Consider the following 19,796-nt stretch of genomic DNA (forward strand, 5'->3'; position numbering starts at 1 on the left):
TTTCTCTGACAGATCATCAGTAGTTCCAACTTCACTTTTTCGGAAGACTACGTCTTTGCTTCTGATGTCCTTCTTCTTTACAAGATCCCATAGTCTGTACCCGAACTCTTCAACTTTATATCCGATAAATATGCAGGAAACAGATTTAGCATCCAAACTTTGTTCTCTACTTCCTTCGATACATGTGCAAAAGCTCTACAACCGAACACCTCGGGGCGAGTAGACACCTCCTTGTTGGTCCAAACTCTCTCTGGGATGTCAAACTCCAATGGAACTAATGGACTCCTCTGGATCAGGTAATATGCCATCTGAATTGCTTCACCCCAGAATGACTTAGGCAATTTAGCTATTCTGAGCATGCTTCTCACCTTCTCAACAATGGTACGATTCATCCTCTCAGCTACACTATTGTGTTATGGGGTTCCAGGAACTATCTTTTCATATCTCTGATCCTACGGCTTGAACAAGTCTCTTCAAATTCCTAGTGTACTCACTTTCATCATGTCATCAGGAGACGCTTAGCTTTCAACTCGTCCTGCCTCTCCACCAGAAAGCAGTAGCAATGAAACTTCTAGAAAACTTGAAACACTCCGATCTTTGGTTTTTAAGATATAAACCTTAATTTGTGTGAAGCATCATCAATAAAAGTAACAAAATATTTGTTACCACCATCGATTCTATCTCCATCAGGACCACAAACATCGAATATACTAAATCAAGTATATTCAATTTTCTTTTCGTACGATGTCCAAATGAGATCGTATGTTGTTTACTAAATAAACAATAGTTATAAGGTTTTATCAGTTGTATCTTTGGCAAAAGAAATCGAGGATTTTTGGCAAGAATTTGCAATCGTCTCTCGCTCATATGACCCATTCTTCTATGCCACAAAATTTGCAATCTCACTGAGCCGCATTCAATTCACCTCAAGATATTTCCGCATTTGTCCCGTACAACGTGCCATTTGAGCAACCTTTGCAATGACCAATGATCTTGGGAAGTAGTCTCTATTTTTGATTTGCAAAATAGTTCTCGTATCTTAGTCCAGCAATTCTGATCAAGTTCAACTCAAATCGTACATACGGGGCGCACATCCTTCGTAATCAATATGCAATCGACATTTGTCTTGATACAAATGTCTCCGATCCTCGCAATCTTTGAATAATCGCGTGTTACCCATTTTCACAGCTACCAAATCTCCTACCAGATATTTGCGTAAAAGGTCTCTTTACCGGTGTGGCATGGTAAGATGCCGTCGTGTCAACCACCCATTCCGACTCGAACCTCGTGTTCGCATGCATTCCTCTTCCTCGTTTATGAAGAGAAAAAGATTGTCGTTGTTTTCACGATCGCGCTCGTGTTATCGTATTATCTTTCCTTACACGTTTCACCTTTGCCCCTTTTAGATTTGGACAATCTCTTTGTATGGACCTGGTTGATCGCAATTGTGGTACTCGGCTTTTCTAACCCCTTGGCAGCTCCTACCTCTACTTTCCTCTGATGATTGGCCTCGTCCGTGATTTTCGTGCTTCTTCATCTTCTCATTGAAAGGTAAGAAGAGTACGTGGACATCCTTCACCTCCGAGTCCTTACTATGCAAGATGGTTATTGCCAAATTATCGTAAGAGATGGCAACGAGTTCAAGAGCATGACGGCTTTATCTTCCTCCTCGATCTTTACTCCGAGGTTGGCCAGTTGCGTGATTAGTCCATTAAGCACATTTAAGTGTGACAAAAAATTTGTACCTTCACCCATATGTAGGGCATACAACTGCTTCTTTAGGTACAATTTATTTGTTAGGGTCTTGGACATGTACAGGTTTTCCAACCTTGTCCAGATACCACATGCACTTTCTTCGTCGATGATGTTATTGACCACATCATTAAGTCAGCAACCCGATCGCACTAGCTACCTTGTCATCCATTTCTTCCCAATCCTCAACATAGCGGATTCGAGCTTTTTGATTTTTCCACTAGTGCTCAGGCAATCCTTGCTTGGATAGCATCCCTCATCCTTCCCCGCCATGCCGAGAAACCGCATCACCGTTGAATTTTGCTACCTCGTACTTTACTCCAACATTTTTTTCACTGATATAGTACGGCCATCGCGCAAAAAATATTTACGAATGAAAGCGTAACCCGTACTCCGATACTAATTGTTGGGAATAAACCCGCCACAAAAATAATATTCACGATATTTACAGCGGAATAATAATGTAGCATCGTGATATGGTTAATCAACAAGAATAAAAAAGAGCGATAATGACACCAAGATTTTTTACGTGGAAACCCAAAAGGGAAAACCACAGGCGAAGAGGAGCAACTGATATGACTATAGCAAGGATTTTACACTTTGTAGGTCTGAGTAAAATACTCCAAAGACCACTACACGCTCAAAAGAAATTACCCTCTTTTAAGATTTTCCACCTCACTACAATATCGCTCACACTCTCTATTTTTCCTCACAGACTATTTTCCTATCTGTGAATGCCTCATTCTTCTTTCTCTCTTTGGTGGTGTGATTGAGATGAAGAGAAACATTCTCCATTTATAGAAGAGCAAAGAGTGGCCTCCAAGAATGCTACAGGAGGAAAATAATTCTCCTCCACATCTTGCCAAACTTTGGCTCCAAGGCAAAAGAAATCAGCCAAGTAAATTGGCACATGAGATTTCAACAATATGGGGCTGGACCCCATCATTGCTAAGAACACAAAGGTTGCCATGACAGTGTTCAGAGGAGTTGCAAAAAGGAGATAGATTGTAGGTCTAGCTTCCTGGGTTTCTGGTTTTGCCAAAACATGCGCCATTTTGTTGCAATCACGGTAATAGTGTTGGATCACTGAATTCCCCAACTTTCTGATCAATAAGAACCCGCAATCATAAATAATGTTAGTAGATATAGGTGGGACAATCATTTTCCAAGAGGTGGATGAAATCCGTGGAGTTAGCTTCCACTTCAAGGGGGATAAGGTTTTGTTCATATGCTAGATGTGACCCTTGTTGGACTACCAGCAGCTCCATGTGTATGGTTATATACGTGCATGCTTCTTGTAAAATCTATAACCCAATGTCCTGTGGCACTCCTGATAATCCCTCCTAGGCCACCATTCATGTTTAGCTTGAAATTACCAGCTACTGGAGGATGCCATTTTATATGAACTGAACGTTGGGAAGCAAGTTTAATTAAAATTGGAGCTAATGGAGAATTTATATTCTAAGGAGCGCATGGTTATCACTGAACATGAAGATTATTATGCAGGTCAGCAGCGGATCCAGGATTTTGACTAAGGGGATTCAAAATATAAAAAGTAAATATATGAAGAAGTCAAGGGTTCAACATCTACTATATATACATAAAACGTAAACTTGACCATGTATATATATAGTGTATTTTTTCGATGATTATTATGAAGCATGGGAAAGTGTTGTATGTTGAGTGTTGACCCTCAAAATTCTTTCGAAAGTTCTTTACAATCTATGAAATTATTTTGGATAGTCACTTTCCTTAGAGTGCAAATGGGAAATAAACATTAATGCTTATACCTGTTGGATTTAAATTATATCTGGTCGGTAGTCTTCCATAGTAATATTGCCGGATAAAGAACTTAATGTTATTCAAAATAGTAATTGAGGAAAATGGACCGTTGTCTCCTTATATTGGTCTAGGATCATATCGTCACATTTTGAGTAAGTTTTAGAGAATAGACCCGATGTGCCTAAGAAAAATCTTCTCTTATGTTACCAAAAAGCCTACCAAATATGAGTATAATTCTCTTCATATCAAATTGTCTGTTTGCTTAAGACATTTTGAAGATGATTAGAGCTGATCGTGAATAATCACCACTTTCACTGATCAAAGGAGTCCATCTCATATAAAAGGTCTATATATAATGGATCTTGATGTCCAATATGAACTCACATAGTATACTTTGATGTATAATGAATACCAAAGAAAACCATTTTTCACAGAGAAAACCTCAAGAGGTTTTGCATACCCTTAATCAAACATGCGGTCAATTGTAGAAATTGAATTTTCTAGTTCTGCGATCAGCATAGACATGAAAATTTATGTGTTATATCTAAATAATCAAAGTAAACTGTCCCAGTACTGTTATCAATCCACTACATTCCAACAACTTGTATAGTTGTACTGGTTTTGAATAAACGAAGTGAAGAGATGGAAATTGATTTAATATTAGAGCAAAACCTCAAAGAGACCAGCTATAATTTGGAGGGAGTTGAAAGAATCTAGGCTGAATCCAAATTCCTTTGAAATGTTGAGCTTCAGATCCTTCCATGGCCTCAATGTTTTCATTCTTGATGACAATTTCAGAATCACTTCCAAAGTAAGAGGAAGCACAAGTAGAAATAGTAACATCATCTCCAAGTTTCATCTGCTTTTTCAAATCACTACTACTGAAACACGTGTCCTTTATCCTAAAGGGCAGGCTTACCACATTTGGATCCTTACTTGCATTAACTATCCTGTAAATCTCAAAACTTTTATCTTCCAATTGAATGTCAATAGCTCGTTCTTATCATCCATGATATAGAAACAACCATCATGAGAAGTAGCACCTTTAACAACACCAAAATTCCTCTGTTTGAGTTTGAGATCACATTCATACTTCATCCACGAGCTAACTCCGCGTTCTAGCATGTTTAGTTCCAAGACATGATCATTTTTCTTATAAATGATAGCCGTAACACAGTCAACTGACGAAGGAGGAGAAGTAAACACAGCAGCCCCGGGAGAAATTTCTGATTCTTGAAGCGGTGGGAGGACAATTTTCTCGCGAGAGAAAGGGCAGAAGAAGAAAATGTGACCTTTTTGGGATACAAGTAACCAACCTTGGGTTGATGCAAGGCAAGTTGCTTCTTTCAATTCGGGGATATTGATATTGTAATTTTTGTTGGTGGTCGGGTTAAAGAGGATGGTTTTCTCATCACGGTCATTGTGAAGTAGGAAACATGGCTTTGTGTCACGAGCTGATTCAATGGGGGCGGACGCTGTGAAAGAAGCAGAGCGCCAATCTTTGCAAACTCCGCGAAAAGCAAGAAGATCAAATAGTCCTAAGCTGTTTGCTATTTCCCTTAGAAGCTCTGGAGGCAGATCACACCATGCTCTTGATGAAACCCTTGTTCCAATATACCTTCACAACCATGAATTAACACAAGATGACTATGAGAATCTATACAAGGAAATATCATTGCAGTAAACTAGAGCTCGTGCAAGAGTTATGTTCTGTCAGTGTAACAAATTATAAAGTTGACGTCCAGCATTAGGTAACTCTAAATGTCAAATATAATACGATAGCCTGAAAAAATAGAGTACTAATATACTGTGATCGTTAAATTGTATCGGACTGTGTAAATAAATATGTTACACTTCAGTATATGTATAACTTAAACTCTATATTACCAAAGTTGGCTAAGTGTAAGCTCGCTAAAACAATTGCTTTTGAGCCTGAAAAATTGAAGATGTCAAATCAATCAAAACATTTTTTCACTTCTAAATATATTTGAACAATTTGTCAATGATACTTGGTACCGAAGCAAAAGATGTGAATAGGACAAAATAAACTTGTTTGATGAATTTGTACTATAGGAATTACGTATCTTTGATAACAAACTAGAAGATGCTATGGTAAATCGGATGGTAAATATGTTCACGTTGTTTAGGACTGGATGGTTCGAATTGTGTCTAATTGCAAAAAATAAACATAAGAAAATAATAATTTATTGACGAGGAGAGATAACAAGTTATTAGCAATTCATATAGTTATAACAAGGAGATAATATCTCATGTGATCACTCAACTATGAGTGTTTACTAGAAAAGTCATTCAACTTTGTTTTAACCTCAACTATTTTCTAACTACAAAGTCACTCAATCCATTCAAGTGATTTTTTAATTACATTTTGCTGATTTTTAATTAAAGATTGTAAGAAATAAATAAATATTCATTCTAACCATTTATTGACCCCTCACTTGATCCGACCCATTAGAAACATATTGACCAAAACCTTTTATTTTACCATTATTCCTTCCTAATTTCTCGTATCTTGGTCCACCAGAAAAACTAGGTCTAAACAATGCTGCCTCAAGTCTTATTTAGTTCAGTTTCTTTTTTTCCCTTCTTCAATTTTTGGACAGATGAGACCTTGGTACCTGTTAATCCATTCGTCCTTCTTATACAACCTCTTCATAAGCATATTCTTTATCATTTCCAATAAAGCTATAATTGCTTTGTCTCTTGCATCAAATATGTACCTACAAATTAAAATATAAAGAGCATAATGAGGGGAAAAAACGCAGAGAAAGAGGAGAAAGAGTCTTGGTCACGAGAGAAATTAGGAGGGAATAAAATAAAAGGTCTTGGTCTATATATATTTTTAGTGGATCGGGTCAATAAAATGGATATTTGCTTATTTCTTACTACAATTTTGGCTTTAAATAAAATCAGCAAAATATAATTAAAAAATCACTTAAATAAGTTGAGCGACTTTCGGATTAGAAAATAAAATTGAGTGACTTTTTGAGTGAAACACGTATAGTTGAGTGACGTACTGATGAGAAAACAAAATTAAGTGACTTTCTGAGTGAAACACGTATAGTTGAGTGACTATCTGAAATATTATCTCTTATAAAAAGTGATTAGCAAGTCATATATTCATAACAAGTGATTAGCAATTCATATATTTCACTAATGATCCTATCACATCCCTTTGGACGGATTACACTTAGTTTCAATCTATATACTATGACTTGGGAGGCAAGGTCTAGTCCTCCTAGGGATTTGGAAGCCAAGTAGTCCCTTCCTATTTAAATATTTTTATTTAGATGATAATATACAATGGAGTTGCCTAATGCAAGTTTATATTGAAAGGCCTTTAAATTTATTTTATAAAATTTGTCCACTAACAATAAAATTATTTTCTAAACAACAAATTAATCATTTTGGACTAAAAAATAGTGAATTTTAAAAAAAAAAAAAAAAAAAGGATGAACTCCAAGTGAAAGTTTTGAAAATCAAAAAAAAAAGAGAAATCATATATTTAGCTCTCCTATGAAACTAGATCGATACAAACACAACTAAAAATAAATTGTAAATAACTAAAAAGAACCCGGCATGAATATGTTTGTGCTCATGCAATCAATAAGAAGATTGTTAAAAAGTTCGTTATATTGTCGATATATATAACTTAACTCCTATATAAAAAAGGATAAACTTAAAATTGAAGGGTGAAGCAAATATAGTAACTAATGAGTGTAAAAAATTATCATAATTTATGAACTTATTGGTATAAAATAACCTTAATCAAATAACAAAAAAATATATCAGTCTTTATCATAATAATTATTTTTACATAATAATAATAATAATAATAATAATAATAATAATAAGATAAAAAATTTAATACCGACCTAGCTCTTACAGCCGCCTTGCAGGTAGAATTAACCTATATATATTTAGCTCTACCGAAACTAGATCGATACAAACACAAATAAGTAACTATAGGGTAAATAGAATCAGTAGAGGGCGGAGCCAGGATTCGAAGCTTGTGGGTTCGAGGTTCTAATTCTTTAAAGTTAATGGGTTCTTAATTAATGATTTGTACATATTTGGTAAAAAAATTTAATACAAATATACTATACGAAAAAAAGCTACTGGATTCGGCCGAACCCACGCCCGAAGGACTAGCTCCGCCCCTGAGAATCAGAAATACATAACAAATTGTAACTATGTAAGGGATGAGAAACAAGAAACAAATTTGTCCCAACAATAAAAATCAATACAACAAGAAAATAAGGATGTCTACTAATCCAACAATTACATTATAAACAGAAGTAAGAAATAAATATTCAACAGGAAAACAAGAAAATAAGAAGGAACCAGAATGATATGAGATCAAGAATACTTACTCGTCTTCTTCCATTTTAGGTTACACAGACATTAAAGAGCTTTGTGCCTCAATGAGAAACTTTCAACGAAAGTTTGAAACCTGGATTTCATATGAAGTTTTGTAGGAGAAAAAAAGAGTCATGTCCTCCTACGCATTATATAAAGATTACTCTTTTATCTTTAGGTCTCCTCCTCGTCCACGCATTTCTTTTCTGTTTTCTTGTCTTTAATTTCTGTTAGGATACAAATTCATAACTCTACTAAAATCTTCTCACCTTTTAATTATACTACAATCATCTAACCTTTTCATTAATTTATTAAGGTAAAATATAAAATTATTATAGATATAGTAGTAATAACCTTTTCATTAGAAAAAACTGTTTTTCTGTAGAAAAGAAGGTGAAAAATATTCATGTTGTACAAAAGTCTAAGGTAAGAAGATAATTATACTCTGATCCGTGGTAAGAAGATAATTATACTCTAATCCGTTCACATCATTCTCTGTGACTTTATTTGACTGAACACGAAGTTTAAAAATTCAAAGCAGGTTTTTGATATATAAGTGAAATATATGCAATATCAAAAGTATTCTTTTAACAACTACTCAACTACTCATGACCAACAAAAAAAGAAAAAGAAAAAAAACACTAGTAACAAGAGTTTCACATATCTTTTTATTTTAAAGGATTAAATGTTTGGCACCCAACAAATCATATAAAGGATAAAATGGAGATCCTAAAGATTAAATAGTTTCTAAAACTGGAAAGGGGACAATCTTTTTCAGACACACTGAACAATTAAGATACAATGAATGCTAAGCACACACCGAGGGCGTTTGGTCTAGTGGTATGATTCTCGCTTTGGGTGCGAGAGGTCCCGAGTTCGATTCTCGGAACGCCCCAAAACATTTTTTTTTCCTAACTTAAAATAAAATAACCTGATATAATAGTGAAGATGTCATCAACAAACTCAAACTTTAAATACTCCTGAATATTTACGTAAGCATTTTAAAAATAAAATCAGACTTCAATAACGTTACATGCCTCAATTTTCTCATTTTAATTGGTTGAATGAAATAGATATTCACTGAATCAATATTGGGGTGGTAGTATTGAACCAAATCCATATGGAATTCTGTGAAATGTTATGAATACTTATTTCAGGGTTCTGTTGTTAAGCTAAAAAGAAGTTATTAGCAACCACGAAAGGAAACGAACCTTTGAAAAGAAAAGAGATATATAAATTCATGCTTTGCTTATGTTTTTGGCCCTATTGTGAATAGGTGAGAGAACCATGCAAAGGAGCAACAAAAAGTGGGGCATTCCGAGAATTGAACTCGGGACCTCTCGCACCCTAAGCGAGAATCATACCACTAGACCAAATGCCCTTCTGTGTAAAAGCGACAAAAGTTATAAAATTATTACCTGACTCATGCTGTGTTTGCACAAATTGAGCAATTTTTTTTTTTTTTCAACACAAATTGAGCTTCTACATATTCTGGACATGTTTAATTGGATCAGTAGGTATCTTATGAATATAGACTCATTTAGTTGATCAACAATAGTTGGGTACACAATAACTAATTCAGGCATTCATATAACAAGCAAAATGTTTACATTTTTCAGATTACAATGGAAGTTGAGAACAAATATTAAGTACGATATAATGATACTATTAGAAGAGTTATGACGTTGAAATTAATATTTTAAGATATATGAACTTTAACTAATACTTTAAGATGTAATTTTTTCATCATATTAATATGAGTAAAATTGCAACTTATAACATTTTTGTATAGTTCTCGACTATATAAATTTTAATTTTAAATTAATCTAATTCAATTTAATTTCAAAGATTGGTCAAATTAACTCTTGAGAAGCAAAACATACAAGCACCCCAAGAATATGATCTAGTGATCAATGAAGTGGGGTTGGTATGACTTGAAATTAGTCGAGGAGCGCGAAAACAGACCAGACACGGTTATGAAAAAAGAAAAAAGAAAAAGTTAAACGGAGGAAGTATACATCTTGGTAAAATACTTACCCATAGTTTTTTCCGTAATAAAATATTTTGTCTCAAAGAGGAAGGATTTAACCTCTATCCATGCTGGATTCCAAATTCGGTTTCTAACCCGACTGACTTGGGCCCAAAAAAACCCCACCACTTTCCCTTCCCAAAAACGCTAAATTTCAATTTGGTCTCTGCCAATTCAATTTTGCGATCCTCACTGTTTCTCCGGTGAACTTTACTGGTAAGCCACTTAAACCCTAATTCCATTATTCCTTATCCAAATTATGTTATATCTGTTTTAATTTCTAACATAACAGCTCTTTTTTGCATAAAAAAGCTTCAATTCTGATTTGTCATAGCTAATAGTACTTAATTTTTACTAATTCGTTAGTAAGTATACTAGTAATTGTATTAAAAAAAAATTGAAAAAAAAACATCTTTGTTGGCTTTCCAAGAGATCTATTAGGAAAAGAAAATACCCAAAAGCTCAAAACTTTGTATCCTAACAAATTCAAGCAAGAACATGACCATCTTTTATCTTATCCCTTTTAAAATAACTACTACTACTAATAATAATAATAATAATTAAAAAATTTATTTTTGTTCTATCTCATCTTCAAAGAAAACTTAAAACAAATACCGAATAATAACATAAGTCAAATGACAATCCTGACAAGGGAACCCGCAGCCGTTACCCTTTGGGTGCGAACAGGGTAAACCCCGCTCCTGTGCAATAGCCCACAAACCACACAGAAGAGCAAACCTGCACTAGGCAAATCCCGTGCGACAAGCTCGACCCAGAAGACAAATTCCTTGCTGTTGTAGGCCGGAGGTTTTGAACCTGAGACCTCCTTATGGAAGCCCCATGCTCAACCAACTGAGCCACCCTTGCGGGTCAAAATGACAATGCTGACTAATATATATAAGGCAATAACACTAAGGAATAAAAGAATATATAAATAAAAATTTCACTGTAGAATATAAACGAATAAGAATTATTATATGAGAAACATTTCAGTGTAAAAATAATTAATACCCTCTGCGCATTGCGCGGGTACTAATACTAGTTTATCATAAATATAAGTGCTTACTTAAGTTAGTACTATAATTTGTCCTTTCTAGTTTGTCTCAATCTGAACTTGTAGAGTAGGCGCTAAGCTGTTGAAGCAAAGAGTATACTCGATCCAATTCCCTCTCATTGCAGTTCCTTATAAGAACAAGATTGTAGCCATGTATTGAGAAGTTTTATGCTACAGTTGAGCTCTGTTTGGTAGCTAGAGTAAAGAGAACAAGGAAATTCAACTTGAAGTGGGGTACAACAACAACATACCCAGAGTGATCCCGATGGCCAAGGGCAGAGCCAGGAATTTCGTCAAGGGTGTTCAATCTTTGAAGAAATTAAAAAAAATTAAAAAAAAAATCAATGAATATGTGCGCGAAAATTGAGTGGGTGCACAATTTGTTCTAAGACTACAAGATATTTGACAAATCATAAAGATACTTGTAATAAAACTTAAATGTATAAATCAAAACTAAAGTTAAAAACTTAACAAACGAAATTTTACAAGTGATAAGATAATTCAGATATATCTGTAACAAAAGTAACAATTGTTAATTCAAAACTAAAGTAAGAACTTAACCCAAAATATGAGGTTTTATCTTTTGAAATATTCTTATAATATTGATTCTAGATATTATCCCTATTTTAATTAGGAAGAAAATGTCAAAGACGTTTGGTATGGTTTGTTTAAAAAATAAGTTTTATTTATTTGTTATTGCTTAGGGAGATACGAACCTACTGGCTAAAGCAATAAATGTAAGTTCTCGTGTAACAGATAAACGAGAGTATTTTACGTAAATTTGGTCCAGCTTGTTTTTCTTCTCTAAAAAGTAGAGGTAAAACGCTGCATAGGGGAATCGAACACGAGACTCTCAGGATACTTTGAACACCCTTTGCCACTGGGCTGCGCCTCTCAGTTCGGCCATGGGTGTTCCAATCGTACAATATATCCGTTTTACACAATTTTTAACCTGTATATAAGGTATAATTTTTAACCTATATATACGGTATAATTTCCCCGTGAAGGGTGTTCAACTGACCACTCTTCCTCCAATGTAGCTCCGCCCCTGAGGGTGGGGTGTATGCATACCCTACCCCTACCTTTGTGGGGTAGAGAGACTGTTTCCGATAGACCCTCGGCTCAAGAAAAACGTTTTACGCAACAGGTTTGAGAAAATACAAGAAAGAAGCTATGATGAAAATATCAAAGAAAAGAAAAATATTGACAGCGGAAATATTACAGATAACCAAAGTAAAAGAAACAATAGTAGTAATACGATTGATTCCAAAAGCAAATCTTTCTTCCATCACCCAATTTGAATCACTTTTTTCGTACAAAATCATCTCTGAATGTCTGAATACCTATCCAATCAGAGTGACAATGAGAAAACTAAGGGACTTTTGTTTTCCACTGATTATGCATGCCATATTTTGTTTTGATGACTTTTTTCTGCAGTGGATCTTCCTCATAAATTAATGCTGGATTTGTGTGGAGATTAAATTTCCTTAAACCAAACGGTCCTTACTTTATTATTCCTTTGGAAGAGTGACTGCAGATATGTGCAGTTTAGTTAATAAATTGCATAAATGCACAGTTAATCATAAGCATATATACATTTAACTGAGAACTGCTTGTTAGGACTTAGGAGAATAAAAGAGAAATACCAAAAGTATCATGAGATAGCCTGTTGACAGCTGGTTGTTTCCGTATCCATTTGAAAGAGTAGGGTAGTTATGTTTTGTGAACTTGGTGATTTTATTACAGGTAGTTAAGAGGCTACACTATTTTGCACCCAAGGTGTGGCGTATCGGTTGATGAGTTATAATAAAATGCAGACTAGGATTCAGATTCGAGTAGAGGCCATTGATTTTCTCCCATCTCTTTAACTTTAGTGGGCAAGTTACTCGTGACCTGTACTACTTGATGATGCGGTGCACCTAGTAGAAATGTTGAGGTGTGCGGAAGTTGGACGGACACCATTGTTATTCCATGAGAGAAAGAGAGTCCACAATCCTGCAGGATTCTACAGTTTTTTTTTTTTTTTGTCAAAATCCTGCAAGAGTCAACTTAAAAGACCCGATTATGTGAAATTATATGAAGGTCATTTGCAGGTAGATTCTAATGAAGTAATGATTGTGGAATGCTGAATTGAAGCATCTACATCAGTAAATTCAGAAGCATTCAGGTCCTTGTATGCCTGAATGTTTTTCATAATAGACTTACTCTTTTTTTATAGAAATTGTAAGATCAACTATGTTGCTCGGACTCTTCAAAAATACCAACGGGTGCATGTCGGATCTTCCAAAAATAGTGCATTTTTAGAGGATCCGACATGAGTGCGGCAACATTTTAGGAGAGTCCGAGCAACATAGATGACCAACTATGTCTGTCACTCTATCCCAACAGTCTCTAACTTGTAACTAGCAAAAATGCTTGGTTATTGTGAAATCTTTTCTTCAGGAATTTGTCTTTCATGCTTACAGTTTTTCTTTTTGTAGTGAAATCACTAGCAGGAACGAGTATGGCTTCCAAGAAAAACAAGAAAAAGATCAATAATGCGGCTGCATCTAGTTCTGTAAATGTACCTCAAGACAATAAAACCCCGAAGGAACTAAAGGCTAAAGGTAAACTTGCAAAAAAGTCCTCCAACTTAAACTCCGCACAAAGGAAAGAAGCTGAGGCCACTCCACAATCTCTATCCAGAGACAAGAAGAAGATTGTAAAAGATGGCAACCAAAGAAGTAATTTTGATAAAAAAGATGCTTTGAAGGAAGCTGAGGCCCCTCCACAATCTCAATCCAGAAACAAGGAGAAGAATGTTAAAGATGGCAACCAAAGAAATAATTTTGATAAAAAAGATGCTAGGAAGACCCAAAACATAAGCAGTGGAAACAAAGGAAAGGGAAGTACAAGTGAAATGAGTGTAGATGTGGAGAAGGACGGAAAAGCTGAAAAGGGTGTTGGTGGAGTGATTTTCATGTGCAATGCAAAGACCAAAGACGATTGTTTTAGATATCATGTGATGGGTGTCTCAGCTATGAAGAAAGACATTATTATGGGGATCAAACCCGGTCTCAAGCTTTTTCTCTTTGATTTTGATCTTAAGCTCATGTATGGCATTTACGAGGCAACATCTGCTGGTGGAATGAAACTTGAACCAGCGGCATTTGGTGGGAACTTTCCAGCCCAGGTCACATGTGCTTTTTTATTTTTAGTGTCAAATTCTTATTATTTCATTTTGTCCCACAGTTCTTAAGGCGCATTTATTGATGACCGGTCATTCCAACAGGTTCGCTTCAAGATAGACAAGGATTGCATTCCATTGCCTGAGAATTTGTTCAAAAGAGCAATTAAAGACAATTATGATGAAAGGACTCACAAGTTCAAGACCGAGTTGACATTTAAGCAGGTAACAACACACCTCCCTCATTGATAAGTTCTTTCTACTTGGAGAACGTGTGTTATTTACCTAGCATTTGATGTCAATTGTGGCTCTGTTTTCACCTTTGAGCAGGTACAGCAGTTGAACAAGCTGTTTAGGCCTGCACCACAGCTACATCCAACTTCCAAACATTCTGGGTCTGAGCCAGTTACTCGGCCCCCATCAGCAGCACCTTTGCCTAGCAAGGAACCTTCCAGGGAGCATGCATATGGAATGCAATACAGTAGAAGCAAAGCAGCTGAGAATTTTTCATCATATGGTCATGAAAGGGAAAGGCAGCAGCATGCAGGCCACCTTATCATGCCTAGAGAGGTTGACAGTGAACCTCGTTTCCTCACTGAGAAAGAATATAGAAGCTATGGTCTTCAATCAGCAAAGCATCTGCAGCCCACTGCTTCTATAGTAGTTGACCGCAGATTGGATCATTATGAATCTGAACAAGGAAGGGAACATCTCCGAAGAACTCCTACCAGTGTTGGTAGTGATGCAGCTTTAGCACGAAAAGAGACTCTACACACTGAACCTTTATATCCAAGCGAAAGGGAGTATCGAACTTATGGCCTCAAGGCTCGCAGTGAAATACCTGCTGTGGAAAGTAGTGCTACAGGAATTTCAGCCACACCTACCAATCATGGTTTACTAAATCATGTTAAGGATACATATGATCCTTATGATGAGAGTACTGCCTCAATTGTAAACCGATATCTCTCTCTGCCTAGGACGGTGTTACCACCTGTAGAGTCGTACTCTTCAACAGGCAGAGAGTCTTTTGCAAGTGATCCCTATTCTGCAATTGGCATCAGAGGTCATGCGGAAAGATACCACACTGAAAATGAAAGAGCATATCCACCAATGGGAAGATTCCACACTGAAAATGAAAGAGCATATCCACCAACGGGAAGATTCCACACTGAAGATGAAAGACTATATCTACCAACGGGAAGATTCCACACTGAAAATGAAAGAGCGTATCCACCGTATGCTCCTCAATTACCACCAGACTACAGCTTGAAATATCACCATGTTAGGGATGAGCCTAGATACCCACCTTCAGTCTCATCTCGCTATTCCTTTGGGGAACCATCTGCACCTCGTCGTTGAACCGCTGCCATCTGCATCCATTTATCTTCAATGGCTCTATTAAAGTTATGCTTATGAAACTGTAAGCTACAGGTCAAGTTCATCAACAAGGAACTTGCATTTCTCAGATGTGCTGATGGCAAAGACAAGGTGATTTCTACATATCTCCTCTGACAGGTTCTGGATTAAAAAGATTAAACGACTGTATTTCCCATTTTCTTCCTGTACAAGGGGAGAAACATAATCCTGAATCCTGACACCTTCCCTTTGGTGTTGTTTCTTGAATTTGTTGTTTGTGACATAAAGGAGAAACTTGATGCTGTTGATTTATTTCATGCAATCTGACGTTTATTCATGTGTAGTAGGGTCATTATGTTAAGATGTAGCATAGGGCATATGCTTGAGATTCACAATGTGCCATCGCTAGGGATTACACTCCATAGCCAAATTGGCCGCTGCATGAGTTTATAATGACCTGTGACTTACTTTAAAGCTTCAGGGTATGCAACTGAGCTGAAATGTGTATGCATTGGAGTTCTTTTCTTCTGGTTGTCACAATCTGAACAAACATCCAAGTTTTTCACCTGAACATATGTCGTAGGAGTGCGTTTGTTTCTCTATTTTTCCTATGTTTCAGTAACACTTTGTTATTTGAGTTACAAACTATGTAAAGGCATCAAAAGTGGTTTATATCGATTGTGGTTACTCCTTTCATCACCTTAAGGTATTGTGCCTACTTTTAGATCATTTTAGGATACATGTACTGGAGGGTGTTTGGAACAAAATTGGTATCTGAGACATTTAAAGGAATTTATTGAAGTTTTGAGTTACTTTGCTTATTGTATGGGTAAAAAAATGCACCTGACGCGTGGACCAACATGTAGTCGACACGTGTCAACTTATACAAATGACGTATGGAACTCAGATGGTAATGCCGAGCATGGCATTTACGGCGAGGCAACTGATACCATAAATTGGGTCAACGAAAAGAACATCAACGGAAACAACGTACAAGACCCTCGTTACTACACATTAAATGGAGTTAGTGCAGTAACGACAAAACGGTTACAAACAGCCAGAATCAAGGAATTAAATGACAATCATCAATTCAGCAATTAATGATTGTCGTTACAGATACACAACGAAAAGAGCACCAGATACCTATAAATAGGACTTTCCTTTTTGTATGAAGGCATCCAATTCTGACTAAAAAATAGACTTCTACTGATTATTGTTTTTACTTATTCTGACCATCATTATTCTCTGATCATTAAGTTCTTGCTTGTGCTTGGAGAGGAGGAAATTCATTATTATTGTTCATCACAATTGGCATAAGTTTACTTCTTCTTTTTATTTACTTACTTTTTATAGATAGTTAATAACTTGCTTGTGTTAACTCTTACATTTGTGTCAAATTACTACCAACTGTGGTTAACCTCAGCACAAATTCAATTATTTGGGTAAAACACAAATTTTGACTCAAACACTTATCCATCGGAATCTAGACATGACAAGTCAACACACTAATTTTACCCCATAATATTAGCTCTCTTTTTCTTCAAAATGCTATAACTTCTTTTGTAATTACATGCAATTATTGGGTTGTAATTGGTTGTTGTAATAGGTTGACAACCAATGTAAAAACACTATCTGTCTACGACTCTACAATATATAATTCTTCTGAATACTGAAATGTGTTGGGTGTCTGCACTTGAATAGAGCATGTTAGTTACAGTGGATTCATATAACAGACTTTGGTTAATCGATGAGCGATAACGTTAAATGATTTTTCTGGCATTTTCATGTATAATTATTGAGTCATCAACTGTGAAACTACTCACATTGTTTGCCTGAGATCAATACATATCTTTCTTCTTACGCAAATAAGAACAGTATATGGTGAAGGATCTCGACAAAGGGGAATCAAATTAAAGGACCTCGGCAAAGGGGAATCAAATTAATCTCTCTCTTCTATCAATTTGTTGCCATTTTCATGTGTAGTTATTGAGCGGGAGAATGACTATTGTTCAAGGTTTAGGGGCAAAATGATTTCACCCATTTCAACTTGGTTAACCCAGAATTTTTAACAATGAAACTCCTATTAGTCAAGCTGAAAAAATAATCATTGGAAGTGTATACCGAGCCATCACATATATTGTGATTCAAATTTAATTAAGTTTCGTCATTTGACGGCGCCCTAGTATTTCAAAGTACATTATCAACACAAGCCATTCTTTTCTTTGAACAGTAGGCCAAAAGATTTGACCACGTGATTACTAGCCTTTGTAATGCTATTCATTGTATGAACCTATATATTAAAACGTGATTTTATCTATGTCCATCTTTTATGCAGCAATTGTTGAAATAACAGAAGCTGTTGTCAAATAACTCCCAAGTGTCTTGAAATGCAGCATTAAAATGCATTAATAGATTAGAGAGAGAATTTTTTTCAATCTTATATATTCAATTGACAACATGTAATATATATGTACGTATTAAACCTGCACAAGTTCTTTTATGATACACTCTAGTGCTTTTGATCTTGTATGGTAAGTTGCATCATAAATGTCATGTAATAATTGAACCATCTTTTTGTTTATCACGTTCAATAGGACCAATAAAAATGTAACTAAAAGAATATTTATTACTATGTTGCACTTACTCAAGGAGCCCTTAAAAGAAAAGTCACGAAAAAAAAAAATGTTTCACCAAAACCATTCTGTAAGAAGTGAGGAAAAGTTAAATAGTGCAATGGTTAAAATAATTTTATCCTCCTCCTTGTTTTGCTTTTGTTATTTTGTTTATATGTATGTTTCTTTCCAATATTAAAGCATTAAGCTATCAAGCATTCAAATCAATAACAGAGGTGCAAGTTGATTTTAGTTAGTTTATCCAAAGCTAGTATGATTTTACGAGGGAGAAGAAAGCTAGAACTAGCAATTGCAAATCAAAATATACTATTGATTTAGTTCAGCAAACATGTGGTTACGGTGAAAATTTATTCGCATTTTTTATTTACATCAACATTGTTCCTACATGACCTGATCACGCACTCGTCATCTATTTTCATTGTTCAGATCTTTGACAACAGGAAAAAACCATTGTTCAACTCTTTGACAACAATCAAACAAGTTAATCTTACTAATTATAAATATAAAGGTGAAAATAAATGCTCCTATCATTTAACATGGTTGAGAAAGAAATGTGTGTACGAAAGACACACATCCAACATTTATTGGTTTGATATAAAAATTCAAAGTGTATTTGATGGAGGAAAATATTTTCTTGAATTTATTTTTAAATGTTTGGTATGTCAACAGAAAATATTATTTCAAAAGTATTTATATACAATTTAGGCAAACACCATTAAGTGGAGGTGAAGGGGGACGAGGGGATGGGTTGGGAGATGGGCATGGGGGTGGGGGTGGGGGTGTGGAGGCGGAGGATGCATGGGGATGCAAGGTGGGGGTTGGGGCGAAGGCGACGAGGGACTGGGTTTGGAGGTAGACAGTGAGCATATAATACCACTTATGTAACTTATTTTCCCTGCTTGTACCTGGAAAGTCATTTTTCTTATTATTTTTTTTTTAAGAAACTTGTATTACTAAAAAAATATTTTTAACGACTAAACGGAAAAAGCTAAAAAAGTATTTTCGATAAGTTTTACCATACTTTAGTTTTTTTTTTTTTTTTGGTCCAAATCATACTTTAGTTTATCAGGCATTCCCCTATATTAAATAAAAAAAAGGGAAAAGGTCCAAACCTGCCCTTTTACTATACGAAATTAGACGGATATGCCCATCGTTAAAAGGTGGTCTCACATATGCCCTTAACGTTACTTTTTGGGTTACTCATGCCCTTGATTTAACGGAAACACGACAAAAATATTAGAGGACAGATTTGTGCAATTTCGCATAGTATAGGGGCATATTTGACCTACTGAAATTCTTAAATATTATGGCAAAAAACAAAAATATGGTACAAAATATCATTGCATTCCAAAACATAAAAAACATTTGCAATTACAATCCATGCATCCACCATTACATTACATCTAAATTATACAACTAAAAGATTAAATGCAACTACAACCATCTTTTAAAGATTGTTTTCACAAACAAGAGCACCATTTTCCCTTTTCAAAAGATTTGTTTTACTAATGATGATATCATTTTTATTTTTCAATTTGTTGATGACCTGGATATTTCTCGTCTTCCCAATCCCAGTATCTACACGATAATGCATGCAACAACTGCCGCCAAAACATAAACATAAAAAAAATTCATTACAGATTTGCC

General features: G+C 35.4%; 2 protein-coding genes and 2 non-coding genes across 6 annotated transcripts; 2 read left to right on the forward strand and 2 right to left on the reverse strand.

Moving 5' to 3' along the window:
* Positions 1 to 3,974: 3,974 nt before the first annotated feature.
* LOC132068790 (F-box protein At4g12382-like) lies at positions 3,975 to 8,116 on the reverse strand. 2 transcript variants are annotated; one of them, XM_059462499.1, is made up of 3 exons: positions 7,926 to 8,114; positions 6,171 to 6,272; positions 3,976 to 5,152 (listed from the first exon to the last, which is right to left on the reverse strand). In XM_059462499.1, exons 1-3 carry the CDS (start codon positions 7,937 to 7,939, stop codon positions 4,480 to 4,482), a joined length of 789 nt encoding a protein of 262 aa, XP_059318482.1. In that variant the 5' UTR covers positions 7,940 to 8,114; the 3' UTR covers positions 3,976 to 4,479. The 2 variants fall into 2 exon arrangements, with proteins under 2 accessions (XP_059318491.1, XP_059318482.1); XM_059462508.1 differs by lacking the exon at positions 6,171 to 6,272 and having other exon boundaries at positions 3,975 to 5,152; positions 7,926 to 8,116.
* A 618-nt stretch (positions 8,117 to 8,734) lies between these two features.
* Positions 8,735 to 8,806, forward strand: TRNAP-UGG (transfer RNA proline (anticodon UGG)). Its single transcript has one exon. It is a non-coding gene; the product is annotated as a tRNA-Pro (tRNA).
* A 414-nt stretch (positions 8,807 to 9,220) lies between these two features.
* On the reverse strand, positions 9,221 to 9,292 carry TRNAP-AGG (transfer RNA proline (anticodon AGG)). Its single transcript has one exon. It is a non-coding gene; the product is annotated as a tRNA-Pro (tRNA).
* A 729-nt stretch (positions 9,293 to 10,021) lies between these two features.
* LOC132048758 (uncharacterized) lies at positions 10,022 to 15,990 on the forward strand. 2 transcript variants are annotated; one of them, XM_059439452.1, is made up of 5 exons: positions 10,024 to 10,156; positions 12,741 to 13,087; positions 13,475 to 14,166; positions 14,266 to 14,385; positions 14,491 to 15,990. In XM_059439452.1, the coding sequence occupies exons 3-5, from the start codon at positions 13,498 to 13,500 to the stop codon at positions 15,517 to 15,519; spliced, it is 1,818 nt and encodes a 605-aa protein (XP_059295435.1). In that variant the 5' UTR covers positions 10,024 to 10,156; positions 12,741 to 13,087; positions 13,475 to 13,497; the 3' UTR covers positions 15,520 to 15,990. The 2 variants fall into 2 exon arrangements, with proteins under 2 accessions (XP_059295430.1, XP_059295435.1); XM_059439447.1 differs by lacking the exon at positions 12,741 to 13,087 and having other exon boundaries at positions 10,022 to 10,156.
* The last annotated feature ends 3,806 nt before the right edge of the window (positions 15,991 to 19,796 follow it).

This window comes from Lycium ferocissimum, chromosome 1 (assembly GCF_029784015.1).
Source record: "Lycium ferocissimum isolate CSIRO_LF1 chromosome 1, AGI_CSIRO_Lferr_CH_V1, whole genome shotgun sequence".
NCBI classification, from domain to species: Eukaryota; Viridiplantae; Streptophyta; class Magnoliopsida; order Solanales; family Solanaceae; genus Lycium; species Lycium ferocissimum.

What these genes read in the sequence shown, in the direction of transcription:
- LOC132068790 (XM_059462499.1), bottom strand. An exon ending in AAGGACGAATGGATTAACAG is followed by an intron (nt 5,153 to 6,170) that starts GTACCAAGGTCT and finishes ATGGTTGTGAAG; the next exon opens with GTATATTGGAACAAGGGTTT.
- LOC132048758 (XM_059439447.1), top strand. Translation starts at nt 13,498, where the DNA reads ATGGCTTCCAAGAAAAACAAGAAAAAGATCAATAATGCGGCTGCATCT. An exon ending in GTGGGAACTTTCCAGCCCAG is followed by an intron (nt 14,167 to 14,265) that starts GTCACATGTGCT and finishes TCATTCCAACAG; the next exon opens with GTTCGCTTCAAGATAGACAA. An exon ending in CCGAGTTGACATTTAAGCAG is followed by an intron (nt 14,386 to 14,490) that starts GTAACAACACAC and finishes ACCTTTGAGCAG; the next exon opens with GTACAGCAGTTGAACAAGCT.